The following is an 18310-nucleotide window of genomic DNA, read 5'->3' as shown; positions in this document are numbered from 1 at the left end:
GTGTGTGTGTGTGTGTGTGTGTGTGTGTGTGTGTGTGTCTGTGTGTGTGCATGTTTATGTGGTTTATGAGGACACAAATTTGTATAATAACATGGGTATGACATAGGTATTACAATGAGAAGGTGCTTTATGAGGACATTTACAGTGTCCCCGTAATTCAAAAGGCTTATAAATAATTCAGAATGAGTTTTTTTGAAAATCTAAAAATGCAGAAAGTTTCCTGTAAGGGGTTAGGGGTAGGGTTGGTGTAGGGCAATAGAATATACGGTTTGTACAGTATAAAAATCATTACGTCTATGGAGAGTCCCCATAAACCATAAAAACAAACCTGTGTGTGTGTGTGTGTGTGTGTATGTTTTAATGAAGGTAGTGTAGTTTGTGCATCAGCCTCTTTGCTTCAAACTTTTGTAGTCTTTATCTAGGCATATGTTCAAAACTGCAAACAAGTGTTAGGATGATGGGATTAACCTGGGACAAAGCCCTAGAGTAAACTTTTTTAAACTGCCCTCATCACTTATTTAACTATTGCGTGACTTTTATCTGTGTTGTTTTCAATTTTAGGTTTAGAAATGGGCTTAAATGATCCCATATAAAGAGATAATACAAGGATAAATCACCTGAAACATTTCCTTCTGAGCCTGTTTATGACCATTTTATTGATGTTTTATTCTCTCAGTATATCTATATCAGCGGTTCTCAACCAGGGGACTGGGGCCCAAAAGGAGCCCTCAGCAAACCTCCAAGAGGGGCCACAGAAAGACTTAAAAATATTTAAAATAATTAATTATTGTTAATATATTAAAATTATTTAACTAATCTGAATTAAAATGCTAAATCACAAAACAATAATGTAGCATCTTTGTCATAATTACAGCAGAGTCCAAAGAAAGGAGCCCTCAGCAAACCTCCAAGAGGGGCCACAGAAAGACTTTAAAATATTTAAAATAATTAATTATTGTTAATATATTAAAATTATTTAACTAATCTGAATTAAAATGCTAAATCACAAAACAATAATGTAGCATCTTTGTCATAATTACAGCAGAGTCCAAAGGTTGGCCATGAACTACGCAAAAACAAATAACACTTTAACTTGCTATTGTGTAACAGCTCTTTTCTCAGTGAAATCTGGCCCTGGATATATCAAGGTCTTCTCTGCTATTTATGCTCTTTAGTGTTGATTTGGCTCTCAAACATGGCTCAGCAGGAATACAAAATGCTTGGTGACAAAATGTTCACCTACAAAGGAACTGTCATATCTTTGACAGAAAATTATGATCTCACTCCAGAATATATTGACAGTTTAGAGGATTTTGAAACAAAGGATGATGATGTTTTTGTTGTTACCTTCCCCAAATCTGGTAAGTGAGATGTTAAGCTGTATTTCTGATGTCTATTTCAAAGTACCTCTTTAGTCAAACTTTCAGCACACTTTGACTTTGACACTGTTTAAAATAGCAGAACAATGTGAATTATGCATTACCACGTAAATGTTGAATTAAAAAAATTGAATCAAGCCCAATGTATTTTAACTCTACACCTGTCTCTCAGGTACAGTGTGGACCCAACGGATCATGACATTAATATACGCTGAAGATTTCCCAGACAAAGCCAACCAAATCACAGCCGAGCAGATGCCCTGGATAGAGTATCGGATGACAGGGAAAGATTACAGCACACGTCCATCTCCAAGACTCTTCTGCTCACATTTACTCCAGCCGCTGATGCCCAAAATGCTGCAAAGAAAAGGAAAAGTGTGTATGCGTTCCATCAGATGATGGCTTGATGTAATGCACGTTTTAATGCGCCTGTCTTTGCTTTCAGGTCATCTATGTCATGAGAAACCCTAAAGATGTCATGGTGTCATATTTCCATTTTTCCAACAACGTGAAAAACCTGGATTCTTCTGAAAGCTTTGATGAGCTGCTGGGAAAATTCTTCACCGGATGCAGTAAGAGCCAAAACATTATAGCCCATTAGAGGTTTTATGGACAGATAGTTCACAGTGTGGACAGTATGATTGAGAGTTTAAAGTTTAAGTCAGACAACAGCATGGTGTAAGGGAGTCGTGGTGTGAGCTGCTACTAACAATGAGCAAGATGGACCTTTCAGAGTAAGAGATGGACTTAAAATTAACTCTCAAAACTTTCTGCCATTCTGGAAGATCATTTCTGTGGTGCAAGAGGAAGTGGTGCTGGTCCCTCAACAGTCACTCTCAACCTCAATCTGTCTATTAAGCCTTTATACATGTGATTTGCATGTATTTCACAACACTTCAGCTTGCGGTTGTTAGATGGGGTCATGTTTCAGGGTTCTTTACCTTAGTAAAATCTCTGAGAGCCTTCTGAAGGTACTTCTGAAGACTCCAATAGTTTGCAGTTCTGGAAAATAGTAGCACAGGACTGAAGTGTTCCTGATGATTTAATTCTTGCTTTAACACCTAATTCCTCACCTTGAATCTTAAATTATTTTGTAGTTAATACCTTTTCTTCTCAACCTGCTTTTGTGGCCCTGCTTCCTGTTTCTGGTTTGTAGTGATTGGTGGCTGTTGGTTTGACCATGTTAAAGGATGGATCACAAATAAAGACAAATACAACATCCTGATCCTTACTTATGAAGAAATGATCAAGGTGAGTCTGGTTTGGCTTCTGACCCTTTGACCACTCCATTAAAACTTATTTTGAGTTATTGTACTTCTCTTTGGATATACTGTATATGAATCTCTATAGACTTAATTGATTAAATGTATAAATCTTTCATTAGGACCTCAGATCCGTTGTTGTAAAAATCTGTGAGTTTGTGGGAAAGAATCTGTCAGATGCAGCGATTGATAAAGTGGTGGATGCAGAATTCCTCACCTTGAATCTTAAATTATTTTGTAGTTAATACCTTTTCTTCTCAACCTGCTTTTGTGGCCCTGCTTCCTGTTTCTAGTTTGTAGTGATTGGTGGCTGTTGGTTTGACCATGTTAAAGGATGGATCACAAATAAAGACAAATACAACATCCTGATCCTTACTTATGAAGAAATGATCAAGGTGAGTCTGGTTTGGCTTCTGACCCTTTGACCACTCCATTAAAACTTATTTTGAGTTATTGTACTTCTCTTTGGATATACTGTATATGAATCTCTATAGACTTAATTGATTAAATGTATAAATCTTTCATTAGGACCTCAGATCCGTTGTTGTAAAAATCTGTGAGTTTGTGGGAAAGAATCTGTCAGATGCAGCGATTGATAAAGTGGTGGATGCAGCCACGTTCAAGCACATGAAGAAAGACCCCTTGGCCAACTATGAATCCCTTCCTCAGAATGTCACAGACCGTCCAAAAGGACTCTTTTTGCGCAAAGGTCAGACAAAAGTGAAAAATTAAAAGTTGGACATTTAAGTAGCATCAAATAAAGCTTTAAGATATAAATATATACATTTATCACCTTCATGATAATGTAATTTTTCAAATGGTTCATTATTTGAAATGTCATTATTAAATGTAATAGATAAGTGTGACACATCAGTGTGAAAATGTTATATTAATGTTTTAAACCTGCTGTGTTACAGGAACAGTTGGGGACTGGAAGAAATCTTTAACCGTGGCTCAGAGTGAATGTTTTGACCGCATCTACCAAGAAAGATTGAAGGACGTACCTCTTAACATGATCTGGGACATCTCAGAATTGCAGGGATGAAAACTCAAGACGTGGCATTCATTTTACAAACTAATAAACCGTTAATATGTGAATGGATGTGTTGGCTATCATATCAAAACAGATAACAGTCAGGGAGTGATGAGGTTTATTGACCTTCTGAACTTTATGAGTACATATATGTACAAAGGCTGATAATAAAAATTTAGGTTGAAGAAATGAGTCCAAAGGTTGGCCATTAACTACACAAAAATAAACAGCTTTGACTATTGTGTAACGTCTCTTTTCTCAATGAAATCTGCCTCTGGATATATCAAGGTATTCTCCGCTATTTACAGTCATTGGTTTGGTTCAGTAAGATCTCAAACATGGCTCAGCAGGAATACAAAATGCTTGGTGACAAAATGTTCACCTACAAAGGAACTGTCTTAACTTTGGAGAACAATCATGAACTTACTCCAGAATATATTGACAGTTTAGAGGATTTTGAAACAAAGGATGACGATGTCTTTGTTGTTACCTTCCCCAAATCTGGTAAGTGAGATGTTAGGCTATGTTATTGAGTTGTCTATTTAAAATGACCTCTGTTGTTAAACCTTCAGCATACTTTGACTTTGCCAGTGTTTAAACTACAGCGGAACAGTGAACTTGCATCACCATGTAAATGTGTAAAGTTATTCCAATCGAGCCCCTAGAATTTTATGCTCGACTCTACATCACTCTCTCAGGTACGGTATGGATCATGACATTAATATACGCAGAAGATTTCCCGGACAAAGCCAACCAAATCACACCCGAGTAGATACCCTGGCTAAAGTATCGAGCAATGGAGAAAAATTACAACACACGTCCATCTTCTGTTCCTATTTACTCCAGCTGCTGATGCCCAAAATGCTGCTGCTGCTGCAAAAAAAGGAAAAGTGGGTATGTGTTCATCAATCGATTACAAACTGGCTTGATGTCATGCAAAGTTTTTCTGACATCTGTCTTTGCTGTCAGGTCATCTATGTCATGAGAAACCCTAAAGACGTCTTGGTGTCATATTTACATTTTTCCAACAACATGAAAAACTTGGATTCCTCTGAGAGCTTTGATTGGATGTTGGAAAATGTTTTCACAGGATGCAGTAAGAGCCAAAACCAACATTCAGCATTTTTGGCATGTCAGACACTTAGTTATTCATTCTCTCTCTCTCTCTCTCTCTCTCTCTCTCTCTCTCTCTCTCTGTGTGTGTGTGTGTGTGTGTTGAACCTGCATAAAGTTTGAAAAACACTAATGTTGTGTCTGCTTTTGTAGTGATTGGTGGCTGTTGGTTTGACCATGTTAAAGGATGGATCACAGATAAAGACAAATACAACATCCTGATTCTTACTTATGAAGAAATGATCAAGGTGAGTCTGGTTTGGCTTATGACCCTTTGACCTTTCCATCAAACTTATTTTGAGTTATTGTAGCCTACTTGAAATGTATAAATCTTTTATCAGGACCTCAGATCCATCGTTGTGAAAATCTGTTTGTGGGAAAGAATCTGTCAGATGCAGCGATTGATAAAGTGGTGGAAACAGCCACATTCAAGCACATGAAGAAAGACCCCTTGGCCAACTATGAATCCCTTCCTCAGAATGTCACAGACCGTCCAAAAGGACTCTTTTTGCGCAAAGGTCAGACAAAAGTGAAAAATTAAAAGTTGGACATTTAAGTAGCATCAAATAAAGCTTTAAGATATAAATATATACATTTATCACCTTCATGATAATGTAATTTTTCAAATGGTTCATTATTTGAAATGTCATTATTAAATGTAATAGATAAGTGTGACACATCAGTGTGAAAATGTTATATTAATGTTTTAAACCTGCTGTGTTACAGGAACAGTTGGGGACTGGAAGAAATCTTTAACCGTGGCTCAGAGTGAATGTTTTGACCGCATCTACCAAGAAAGATTGAAGGACGTACCTCTTAACATGATCTGGGACATCTCAGAATTGCAGGGATGAAAACTCAAGACGTGGCATTCATTTTACAAACTAATAAACCGTTAATATGTGAATGGATGTGTTGGCTATCATATCAAAACAGATAACAGTCAGGGAGTGATGAGGTTTATTGACCTTCTGAACTTTATGAGTACATATATGTACAAAGGCTGATAATAAAAATTTAGGTTGAAGAAATGAGTCCAAAGGTTGGCCATTAACTACACAAAAATAAACAGCTTTGACTATTGTGTAACGTCTCTTTTCTCAATGAAATCTGCCTCTGGATATATCAAGGTATTCTCCGCTATTTACAGTCATTGGTTTGGTTCAGTAAGATCTCAAACATGGCTCAGCAGGAATACAAAATGCTTGGTGACAAAATGTTCACCTACAAAGGAACTGTCTTAACTTTGGAGAACAATCATGAACTTACTCCAGAATATATTGACAGTTTAGAGGATTTTGAAACAAAGGATGACGATGTCTTTGTTGTTACCTTCCCCAAATCTGGTAAGTGAGATGTTAGGCTATGTTATTGAGTTGTCTATTTAAAATGACCTCTGTTGTTAAACCTTCAGCATACTTTGACTTTGCCAGTGTTTAAACTACAGCGGAACAGTGAACTTGCATCACCATGTAAATGTGTAAAGTTATTCCAATCGAGCCCCTAGAATTTTATGCTCGACTCTACATCACTCTCTCAGGTACGGTATGGATCATGACATTAATATACGCAGAAGATTTCCCGGACAAAGCCAACCAAATCACACCCGAGTAGATACCCTGGCTAAAGTATCGAGCAATGGAGAAAAATTACAACACACGTCCATCTTCTGTTCCTATTTACTCCAGCTGCTGATGCCCAAAATGCTGCTGCTGCTGCAAAAAAAGGAAAAGTGGGTATGTGTTCATCAATCGATTACAAACTGGCTTGATGTCATGCAAAGTTTTTCTGACATCTGTCTTTGCTGTCAGGTCATCTATGTCATGAGAAACCCTAAAGACGTCTTGGTGTCATATTTACATTTTTCCAACAACATGAAAAACTTGGATTCCTCTGAGAGCTTTGATTGGATGTTGGAAAATGTTTTCACAGGATGCAGTAAGAGCCAAAACCAACATTTTGGCATTTTGGCATGTCAGACACTTAGTTATTCATTCTCTCTCTCTCTCTCTCTCTCTCTCTCTCTCTCTCTCTCTGTGTGTGTGTGTGTGTGTGTTGAACCTGCATAAAGTTTGAAAAACACTAATGTTGTGTCTGCTTTTGTAGTGATTGGTGGCTGTTGGTTTGACCATGTTAAAGGATGGATCACAGATAAAGACAAATACAACATCCTGATTCTTACTTATGAAGAAATGATCAAGGTGAGTCTGGTTTGGCTTATGACCCTTTGACCTTTCCATCAAACTTATTTTGAGTTATTGTAGCCTACTTGAAATGTATAAATCTTTTATCAGGACCTCAGATCCATCGTTGTGAAAATCTGTTTGTGGGAAAGAATCTGTCAGATGCAGCGATTGATAAAGTGGTGGAAACAGCCACATTCAAGCACATGAAGAAAGACCCCTTGGCCAACTATGAATCCCTTTCTCTGAATGTCACAGACCGTCCAAAAAGATTTTTTTTTTCTGAGCAAAGGTCAGACCAAAGTGAAAAATCAAGAGTTCGTCATTTACTCAGTGCCAAATAAAGCATCAAGATATAAAGATGTAAAATTCAAAGAAAATGTTTTTTCTTCCCTGCCTGTCTCATTCAGGCCTGTGGACAGTCCAGTAATTATTCATGCAACATACGAGTCACAGAAGACTTTTGAAATAGTTCATTATTTAAAATTTTATTATTTAATATGATGTGTGACAAATCAGTGGCAGTGGGAAAATGTTATATTAATTAACATATATAAATGTTATATGTTTTAAACCTGCTGTGTTACAGGAACAGTTGGGGGCCGGAAGAACTCTTTAACCGTGTTTTGACCGCGTCTAACAAGAAAGAATGAAGGACGCGTCTGGGACATCTCAGAATTGCATGACTGAAAAGATGTGAAATTAATACTATGTAATTGGATGTGTTGGCTACACAACCATATCAAAACAGATACCAGATAACTAGTCTTGATGGAGGTTAAAAGGTTATTGTGAACATTATGTAAAATGTACAAACAATATGTCTGTATTTTTTCAACCAGTTGTTTATTTGATCAGTATAATCATTTTTATATGGAAGTTGTAAATATTAAATAAGCAAACAAAAAAATAAAATAAATGAAATGAAATGAAATCCTGGTAGTTACATTAAATGTTGGTCGATCTAAATCTCAAAATTAATTGTCTCTATATTGTGTGTATATATATATATATATATATATATCTATATATATATTAAATTACTTCATTTAGAACGTTATTCTGGAAACTAAAAATCGAATTAAATCTATATTTATATTACATTTAATTTCAAGATACTGTTAATATTATTATTACCTTTTTATTATTATTATTATTATTTGACTATAATCCGGAATATTATGAATGCATTTACAAAGCTGTCGTATTAAATGCAATAAACACTAATTTCAAAGTGTCCTATGATTATTTTGACAAAAATTATAAATCTAATGGGACTTTTATTTTGATAGGCGTGTTGCGACGCGCATGCGCTCTTCTCACACTTCCACGTGCGAACAGGAAGCGCATTTCTCGCAAATATTCATCTTCGCTAGTTAGTTCTATGACAGAATAATTGTTAACAGTTTTGTTCTTTCCGTTAAGTGGCACTAAGTTACAGCTTTAATAAGCATCTCTTGTTAAGATTTTCCTCATTCTATCGGCATGTTTGTCTGTTTTACCTAAGCCCAGATGTCTGGATAAAAACAACACCACGGTAAGTACGAGCAAAATACTAATAAACAAATGTAACGTTTTAGGTAAGCTTTTCATATATTGCTTACTGTAGTTGAATGACAACAGGCCATTCATATTGCCATGAATAAATCTATAAATTGATATTATAATTGTGTACTTGACACAACCTTATTCAGACCAGTTTTATTGCATTTACAGGATTATTCAGAATTCATTTAATTGATCTTAAGTAATTATTAACAAGTAACGTTAAATCGGTTTATTTGCATATTTCATCTTATATGTTCTCAAATTTCGTCCTTTTAATAACCTAATAATGCCTAATTTCTACAGCTCATAGACAAGCTAAATAAAAGTAAGATTAAAAAAGGACAAACACCAAAACATAATGCCTAAATCAGCAAAGAGTCTGACTAAAATGGACCATCAGAGTTCAGATGATGAAGAGGACGTTTTAGAGATGGAGAGAAACTTTGCTTTACTTAGTAAAAGGAGCACAATGCAAACTTCAGCAGAGGATGAAGAGGAAATGAGAGATGAAGATGCATCTGCAGAGGAAGACGAAGCTGAACCTGAAGAGGATGAAGACAATGGTGTGGATGATGAAGATGAGTCAGAGAGTGATGAAGACGAAGCAGAGAGTAACCTTGAAGATGAAGGCGTCAGCAATGACCCATCACACGCGGAGGGAAACCTTAAAAAAGGTAAGATCAGATATTTATGTAACCCTGGCAATGGTTTTGTTATTTAAGTTATTATTTAGGAATGTTTAATTGCCGATGCTGTTTAAAAGAGCAATTTTACATGTACTTTCATGTCTTTGTTTTTGTGTAGAATTGTCAACCTTGTCCTTTGAGGAAATCATGAAGCTACAGAATAAAGTTGGAACAAAAGCGTACAATAAAATCGCTTATGGTGCCACAAAGTCTCAGAAGAAAACCGAGCCCATGAAACGATTAACTAAACACCGGTACCTGCAGTGTTTCGTATTATTTCTATTGATTAATTATTATAGGATTTATTCATACTATGATTTTGCTTTTATATACTTATTTTCCATTTCAGTTAGTTGTCAAGGCAGTGTGTCCAATTTTTTTTTTAAGTTTTCATATTCAGAATATTAATATTCTATTAGATTTGTTTCATTTCTGTTAATAACAACACTGCCCTGCTAAGCTAGGCTTTTAAAATTTTTAACCACCGTTGATCACTGTTTTAGTGGTGCATCGTGCTAAAAAAATAATTTATGTGAGTTAAAGTTATTTTGTATAGCTGTTTTTGGCTTATGTGTATGTTTTGTCTAAAAACGTTAGTTGTCAAGGCAGTGTGTCCAATTTTTTTTTTAAGTTTTCATATTCATAATATTAATATTCTATTAGATTTGTTTCATTTCTGTTAATAACAACACTGCCCTGCTAAGCTAGTCTTTTAAAATTTTTAACCACCGTTGATCACTGTTTTAGTGGTGCATCGTGCTAAAAAAATAATAATTTATGTGAGTTAAAGTTATTTTGTATAGCTGTTTTTGGCTTATGTGTATGTTTTGTCTAAAAACGATATGTTTTTTAGACCTCAAGAGATTTCTGCAAAGAAACATGTGCCTTTCCTCCGAAAAGTGGTTCCTGTCAAGAAAAGGGTGCGTTTCAGGAGCTTATTTAATTAATGATTTCTCATACTTACGCTTAGGTATTTGAACAAACTGTGAAGACCTGATTTTTCACTTTTTAAACATTACTTTTTCAGATTTCAAGGGACCCTCGCTTTGATGACCTCTCGGGGGAATACAAGCCTGGAATTTTTTCTCAGACGTACAAATTCATTAATGGCATCCGAGAAAAGGAAACAAAAGTCTGTGAAATTCTAAAATGCCTTACTGATTCCTGTTTGTTTGCATTATGTGCGTTATTTTTATGCCCACTGCTGTTTGTTTCAGATAGTGAGAAAGAAACTCAAAAAAGCCAAATCAGACTGTAAAAAGGAAGAACTGAAAGCCTTGCTTAAAAGAATGGTATGTTTAAAATATACTGACACTTTAAACTTAATTTACAGAAAGCTATATAAAACATCATTACAGTTATGATAACCTTAATATTGCTGCTTATGATATGCTTTATGTCTAATCCGTGTGTGTACAACAGGAAAACCAGCAGAGGGCCCGACAGAGGCAAGAGCAGGAAAGAGAAAAGGAACTTCAGTTCAAGCGGAAACAGAGAGAGTTGGTTGGCCAGGGACACAAACCTTTCTACCTAAAGAAATGTAAATCTGTCTTTGTTCTTATCCTGTTCCATGACTTTTTACCTTGTTCACATATATTGTGATATAAGTTCTTTTGAAGAACATTTGTTGGTGAATGCCATACTAGTCAGTTTTTTGAGCATCAGTGTTCATAACTATGTGTTATTTAGAAAAGAACATCAAATAATATATGGTATTATGATCATTTTTAGTTTATAACATCTTTAAAACCCTTCTACAGCTGACAAGAAGAAGCTGGAATTGGCTGAGAAGTACAGCGAGTTGAAAAAGAGCGGGAAACTGGAGAACTTCTTGAGTAAGAAGAGGAAGCGTAACGCCACCAAAGATCGCAAAAAGTTGCCCAATCAGCACAAGAAACGCCAAATTTGGACCAATCATGGCTCATCTGTGGCACCTTGAGTTGGTTATTTGTCTGAGTGTGACACAATGCAGAAGGTCGTCTGCTGAAAAGTAAATCCTGCTAGACTATGATGTTAAAAGCTGACTTGGTATGATTTAAAGTGTACATTTCACCTACATTTGCACAGTTATGTATTAAGATGTTTTGTTAACAGGTTTGACATTTAAGATGATTATCTTAAATATCCATTATCTTTTGTTGTTTAATTATGTTTTGAACATTTTAAAATAAAATCTTAAATTTATAACACCTCATTATTTTACCACTAGATGGAGCTACTGATACTTCAAATAAAGAATCTCTGCATAAACCTAATTTTTTGCCTCAGCAAACCTCAGTTCCAAACCAGCAGAAGTTAATATGCAGAAAATCAACTATCTGAACTGCCACCGTATGACGTTAATCCAATTTTTTGACCTCAAGGGCACTAGACATAAACCCGTTTATACAGACATCCGTCAACAGGATGAGTCAGCTTGCATTTGTGTCTGCCCTCTCAAAATCCAAAAATATTTCTCTTTCGTCTAGATCATGACCCATTTTAGCACAGCCTGTTTAGGCCGAGGTTGTTTGTGGTGAATCCACAGGGTTGCGAAGATGGGCGTATCTTGAAATTGCTGTGATTAAGACACGAGCAGCAAGCACCCTGCTCGAGAAATCACAATTTTCAAGAGTGTCATTGTTTAAACCTAAAGTTTTCAGCTTCTTCAGTGTTCTTGTGGATATTACTTTGTAGCAAGGGTTTCCTAAAACCTTGCAATCCTGGAGCAAACACCCCTTGGTTCAAGCCGCACAATGGTGTTGAAAGACCTCACTTAATCATTTAATTTGCATCCTCGAGTAATGGATGGGACTATCCTGGCTATATATCTTCCTAACCTGCTGGACCATGTGCAACTAGAGTCCATCATGTCCCTTAAGGGGGTGGATTTAATGCAGTCTGCAAATGTCAAGAAGGGCTCGATTTTAAAACGGGACACTCCAGCTAAGACTTTTGTGTTTGAAACCATCCTCGCTTGAATACAGAACGGTGGATTAGTGGCCTTCCGCAACCTTTGGTTTTATGTCGGAGTCATTCCTCTGCAGTTAATTCCTTTCTTTGGGTCACCGGAGGCTTTTAGAAATCTTGTCTCTGGAATCTAAAGTACACAATGCTTTCCCTTTCATCCTAAATCTGTCTTGTTAAAGATGCAGTCGTATTTCCGGTATTAATGAGAAAGAATCTGACGCTTTGGCTAAACAGAAGATTGTAGCATTTGTCATATGCTCTATGGCCATTGGGCCAGCCATAGGAGTGATTGCTGGAACACAAGCAGGGATCGGAGAATGCTAAACTGAGAGCCATCATTCTTAATCCACTAGTTAGGATATTGCTACTCCTTCGTGCACAGGAAAGTAACCCAAGGCAACCCGAGACTCTTTTGCAATAGGCACAGAGGACAGATTTGCATTTTATTACCAAATTGTCACTTCGTTGATGTCTTCATATTTATGGATACAACAGTGGAATGTGTGGAGTGGGATTGGGAAATGAAACGGACCAGACGCAAACCTCACCAAAGGGCATCAAAACAAAGAACGTGTTTATACGTGATTTTAGGACATGCGCCTTTCAACTTTTGTTATTCCAGGAATAACATTCCTATCAAAGAAACAGTCCTATCTCAGTCCTCAACCTTGAAATTAGGATTGATAAGAATGGCGTACATGCACTCAAACCTAATCTTTTTCCCTATCACTAATACTGTGATAGTAATATTGTCCCAGGACCAACATGTAAATGTATCCTACTTTGCAAGCCATGGTCAAAGGTCAGTGTTCAAATCATTCTTTGAAAGTTTCTACTAATGACTTAAGAGTGATTTCGGTTTAAACTAAATTACTTGCTGAGCAATTTAATATTTCCTTTTTTGTTGTCAATTTCTGCCAAAGACAGGAAGCTTTTTTTAATGCCAGTACAATGTAATGAAGTGCAAAACATGTGTGTAGGGTGACCAAATGTCTTCTTTTTCTCAGACATGTCCTGGTCAGGATTTCTAAATTGCCTAAAATGTCTGAGTTTTGGCTTTGATTTCCTATTGTTTTCATATTTACTGACACGCAAACCTCACCAAAGGGCATCAAAACAAAGAACGTGTTTATACGTGATTTTAGGACATGCGCCTTTCAACTTTTGTTATTCCAGGAATAACATTCCTATCAAAGAAACAGTCCTATCTCAGTCCTCAACCTTGAAATTAGGATTGATAAGAATGGCGTACATGCACTCAAACCTAATCTTTTTCCCTATCACTAATACTGTGATAGTAATATTGTCCCAGGACCAACATGTAAATGTATCCTACTTTGCAAGCCATGGTCAAAGGTCAGTGTTCAAATCATTCTTTGAAAGTTTCTACTAATGACTTAAGAGTGATTTCGGTTTAAACTAAATTACTTGCTGAGCAATTTAATATTTCCTTTTTTGTTTTCAATTTCTGCCAAAAGACAGGAAGCTTTCTTTAATGCCAGTACAATGTAATGAAGTGCAAAACATGCATTCAAGGTGTGTAGGGTGACCAAATGTCTTCTTTTTCTCAGACATGTCCTGATCAGGATTTCTAAATTGCCTAAAATGTCTGAGTTTTGGCTTTGATTTCCTATTGTTTTCATATTTACTGACGGTAATGACTGAAAAGTAGTTGGACCAATAGCATGCATTCATTGTACACAATTGACCAATCGTGGTGTGAGGGAAGGAGGGATTTATAGAGAACAGTCAAAGAAAAAGAAATGGGTGTAAATATAATGTACAAGGACTACAGAGAGCATGTCATTGGAAAAACATAGCCAAAACCCAGACAATTTCTGCAATTTACAAATCTCTGTCAGAACGTATGGTCACCCTAAAGATGTGTAAATTGTTTTGTCTGTGTTTTGATTGGTGCATATTAAGTGCATTTAAATTAAACTCAGTTAAACGCACATGAACATCACCACAAAGTCATAATTATGAAACTCGAATTTACCCATTTTAATTACGGATGCTATGTATTGACAGTAAAATTGTTGATTTATTTATTTTTTTTTCAATTTACAGTAAAACATAGGAAAATGTTGGATCATGGGAAATGTAGTTTGGTCATAAGCATTTTCAGACCAGGTTTGTTTGTTTTTTGCTTTTTTTCACCAATGGCACATAAAACACGTAGGCCTACATACTAAGTTGTCCAGTCTAAATTTGCATTACAACTTCTTATGATCAATACTAATTTCTTTCCGCCACAAGTGTTTAATTAATGACTTATAAAGGCCAAAAACTCATAAAGGCCAACGTTTCCCACTGGTAATTACGATGCACACTCAACTCACAAGTAGGATCACTCTGACTTCAAACTTCTTCATCAAGCAGACGATCATTTTAACACCTTAACAATCAAAAGAGAGTGTCTTCTCATTTTTTTAGTTCTCCCCTGAAAGATTTCTAAGATAGAGTGGTTTGCCTTGCCAAAAGCCAACAATCCATTTCAGGGGCGGCCTGCTGGGAAATCTCCTGCTAAATGAGGAGGGAGCTGTGTGCCTTACAGACGCTGACTCCGTGACACCTCCGCCTCGTCCCCTGACACATTACGACAGTCCTGACCGTAATGACATTAGCCAACTGAGTGCTGAGAAGCAAACTGCCGCCTGGATTGAATTACCGCACCCCGCAGTTTCTCTCGGCCGTCAGATTATCCATCTGATGACCGTCGGAGGGAAAGTGGATTTTCGAGATGCTGCCCAAGTCTCACATGTCTGCTTTCCAAGGCTAAAGATTTGTTTATGACTATGGATATTTGAATTTTACAAATGAGGTGGTGGAGGGGAATCAAGGACACGTGTAGGGATGCAAAATGGTGCGGATGCGATTGATGTTGTGTCAGGTTAGCGTTAACTGCATTGGTAATCAGGGATTTGAGCTTGGATATGTGACAAAAGGACATCGCAAAAGCAGGCAATATGGCTTTGCTTGTTCCAAGCAAAGCCATATTGCTTGAATATAAAACGGTTATTTCAGGCTGAAACACTTGAACGTTAAATCGCATTTGGTTTAATCAGCCCAATGCCATTGGCAGCGGGCTTACAAAGGTCTGTATTTGCATAGCAACTAAGCTTAGAGTGTGAAACACAAGACAAAAGAAATGAAATATTTAGGCTTTGCATTCAATATGGGCACAGAAAGGACATAAATATAAATACATCAAATCTTTCCTTATTCAGACAGACCTTGTAGATTCATGAAACAGACTTTCCTGACATTTCTCCGCGTTAACTGCATTGGTAATCAGGGATTTGAGCTTGGATATGTGACAAAAGGACATCGCAAAAGCAGGCAATATGGCTTTGCTTGTTCCAAGCAAAGCCATATTGCTTGAATATAAAACGGTTATTTCAGGCTGAAACACTTGAACGTTAAATCGCATTTGGTTTAATCAGCCCAATGCCATTGGCAGCGGGCTTACAAAGGTCTGTATTTGCATAGCAACTAAGCTTTAGCTTTAAGCTTTTTTTGAGTTTAGATTTCCAAAAGGGCCAAAGAACAACTAAACAACTAATTTATTTAAAGGTATGTGTAATTTCTGCATCACAAGCGGCATAAAACAGACTTGCTAAAACTAGATTTTTGGAAAATGTAGCTTGTGCTTGCCCAGGAAAACCTCGCCAAATCTTAGAACGCAGTGCATGGTTGCAAGGGTATTTTGTATGGGTTCTTATGGATCTTCAGGGTTGCTAGGGTACTTTGTGTGTTTTTAGGTGGTTACTATGATACTTTGGGTTGTTTCTACATGGTTTGTAGATTGTTCTGGGTTGTTGCTGAGGGGTTGCTGAGGTATTTTGTACAGCTTCTCGAATGTTCTGGGTGTTTGCTTGTACTTTGGGTGATTTCCAGGTGTTTTTTAGCATGTTCTGGGTACTTTATAAGTGATTGCTGATGTATTTCAGGTGGTTTCTAGGATGTTGCTATGTTTTGAGTTTGTTATGAGTGGCTGCTTACAGCATACAATACACGACTGAGGATTATGTACTACCAGACTTTCAAGTCATTCCGATCACAACAAACGCTAGCGGAAATGTACACCTTGTTGCTAGGAGATGTGTGACAAATGAAAACAAGATGTGTTCTATAATCGGCAGAAAATATCAAACATGTTTGATATCCTCCGACTGGATGGAATCATCTGAAACTAAAAAAACGAAATCTGTGACCATCATACACTATGTGATTTTGGAATCTGTCATCTCTAATCTGCAGGCTTTGACTTTGGCAACTAACGCCAACTTCTTCAAAGTACATCGGCAGAAAATCACAGTAGCTCTCACTGCAGAACATACGATCCAGGGGGTGAGGTTGGATCCACATCTAGTGGGTGGAGATTGGTAGGTTTAGGGGTGGAGATGGGTGGGTTTGGGGATCAGGGGGTGGAGACGGGTAGGTTTAGGGATATGTAAGGTGGGAGGAGTTGGATCTGGATCCAACCTCTCCCCCTAGATCTTGTGTTCTGCAGTGAGGACTATCTCGAAAATCAGGGCAAAAATCATGCAGTGTATATTACAGGCTTAAGAATTATTATTATTATTATTTATTTATTTATTTTGCGTAGTCAACCTACAAATGACTTATAATTGTCTCTGCATTAAACTTGGAAAATATAAAGATTAACTTAGCAAATGTGTTTTATTACCTAAAGCCCCGTTCACACTGCCAGCAACACACAGCGACAAAGCGACATGCTCCCATTCATTTTCAATGGAGAGCTGGCGACTTCCGGCGACACGAGCGACAGTGACCGTTGGCGACAGAATGTGGGCGATGTGAGTCAAGTGGCAAAAGTTTAACTGTTTTATATCATTGTCTGGATATTACAATGAATAAAGAAATTGTGTGAAATTGAATTTTATAGTTACAGGGTTTAAACAAAGATGTGTTGCCATCGTGTTCTTTGGCATTTGATGTAGATTAATTTCCTGCATCAATCAAACCACAGGAAAAGTCACAGCAGCGTCAGCATATTATGTGAATATTGGGATATGTAATTAAGTTTGACATAGATCCATGATTCATTCTCTTTCTGTCTGCACTCTTACAATTCAGTGTCTGATTTAATTCTCCTTTTATTTAGAATAAAAGGTAGCTCCTCTACTACTTCAAACAGACATATTTACCGCAAAGCCGATTCAGTCACCTCAACCGTCCTTGGCCATCAGGAAAAATCCATAAAAAGTAAAGAAAGTCTGGCTTTACATGCAGTTCTCTATCTATCTATCTATCTATCTATCTATCTATCTATCTATCTATAGCGGGTGAAATAAGTATTGAACACATCACCATTTTTCTCAGTAAATATATTTCTAAAGGTGCTGTTGACATGAAATTTTCACCAGATGTTTGTAACAATCCAAGTAATCCATACATACAAAGAAAACAATACAAATAAGTTCAGAAATTAAGTTATGTGTAATACAATGGAATGACCCAGGGAAAAGGTATTGAACATGCTTATTGAAATGTATCTAATACTTCATACAAAAGCCTTTGTTGGTAATGACAGCTTCAAGACGCCTCCTGTATAAACTAGTCGTATGCTCAGGTGTGATTTTGGCCCATTCTTCCACACAGTCTTCAAGAAACACTTGTACATGCTAATTCCGGATCTTTCTGAAGCTCTCCACAAGTGATCCTTGGCTCTTAGAAAACTCTTCTGATAATTATTTTCACTCCTCTGTCAGAAATCTTGCGAGGAGCACCTGGTCGCGGCCGGTTTGTGGTGAAATTATGTTCTTTCCACTTCCGGATTATGGCCCCAACAGTGCTCACTGGAACATTCAGAAGTATAGAAATGCTTCTGTAACCAATGCCATCAGTATGTTTTGCAACAATAAGGTTGTGAAAGTCTTGAGAGAGCTCTTTGCTTTTACCCATCATGAAATGTTTCTTGTGTGACACGTGATAAGAAGACACCTTTATTGGCCATCAGTTGAGACTGAACAAGCTAATATTAATTTCCACTGACATGGGGCAGGATTGCTTTCTAATTACTGATAGATTTCTGCTGGTGTCTTGGCTTTCCATGCCGTTTTGCACCTCCCTTTCTTCATGTGTTCAATGTGTTTTCCCTGTGTCATTCCACTTTATTACACAGAACTTA

The 18310-nt window shown here is 36.9% G+C and overlaps 2 protein-coding genes and 2 pseudogenes across 5 annotated transcripts in view; all 4 read left to right on the top strand.

Moving 5' to 3' along the window:
* LOC107561910 (amine sulfotransferase-like) overlaps positions 1-3900 on the top strand; it is a 24518-nt gene extending 20618 nt beyond the window's left edge. For 2 of the 4 annotated variants that reach the window (XM_016246448.1, XM_016246450.1), the window contains exons 2-8: positions 1196-1361; positions 1552-1754; positions 1825-1951; positions 2536-2630; positions 2764-2818; positions 3225-3350; positions 3559-3900. In XM_016246448.1, the coding sequence (XP_016101934.1) occupies positions 1196-1361; positions 1552-1754; positions 1825-1951; positions 2536-2630; positions 2764-2818; positions 3225-3350; positions 3559-3686 (900 nt within the window). In that variant the 3' untranslated portion in view covers positions 3687-3900. Of the gene's footprint in view, positions 1-1132; positions 1362-1551; positions 1755-1824; positions 1952-2535; positions 2631-2763; positions 2819-3169; positions 3351-3558 lie in introns of those variants that run through there. The other 2 variants (XM_016246449.1, XM_016246451.1) reach the window with 2 other exon arrangements.
* The window catches only part of LOC107561912 (amine sulfotransferase-like), a 13022-nt pseudogene extending 7167 nt beyond the window's left edge, over positions 1-5855 (top strand).
* A 95-nt stretch (positions 5856-5950) lies between these two features.
* LOC107561890 (amine sulfotransferase-like) lies at positions 5951-7623 on the top strand (annotated as a pseudogene).
* A 646-nt stretch (positions 7624-8269) lies between these two features.
* On the top strand, positions 8270-11389 carry rrp36 (ribosomal RNA processing 36). Its single transcript, XM_016246427.1, has 8 exons — positions 8270-8507; positions 8822-9192; positions 9323-9458; positions 10058-10124; positions 10232-10336; positions 10422-10496; positions 10627-10744; positions 10965-11389. Exons 2-8 carry the CDS (start codon positions 8877-8879, stop codon positions 11141-11143), a joined length of 996 nt encoding a protein of 331 aa, XP_016101913.1. The 5' UTR covers positions 8270-8507; positions 8822-8876; the 3' UTR covers positions 11144-11389.
* The last annotated feature ends 6921 nt before the right edge of the window (positions 11390-18310 follow it).

This window comes from Sinocyclocheilus grahami, unplaced genomic scaffold (genome assembly GCF_001515645.1).
Source record: "Sinocyclocheilus grahami isolate Dianchi unplaced genomic scaffold, SAMN03320097.WGS_v1.1 scaffold798.1, whole genome shotgun sequence".
Lineage (NCBI taxonomy): Eukaryota > Metazoa > Chordata > Actinopteri > Cypriniformes > Cyprinidae > Sinocyclocheilus > Sinocyclocheilus grahami.
This window is presented reverse-complemented; position numbering and strand designations above follow the sequence as displayed.

Coding starts and splice junctions, on each gene's coding strand:
- rrp36 (XM_016246427.1), top strand. CDS start 8,877: ATGCCTAAATCAGCAAAGAGTCTGACTAAAATGGACCATCAGAGTTCA. Junction 10,125..10,231: donor TGGTTCCTGTCAAGAAAAGG/GTGCGTTTCAGG, acceptor TTACTTTTTCAG/ATTTCAAGGGACCCTCGCTT. Junction 10,497..10,626: donor AAGCCTTGCTTAAAAGAATG/GTATGTTTAAAA, acceptor TGTGTACAACAG/GAAAACCAGCAGAGGGCCCG.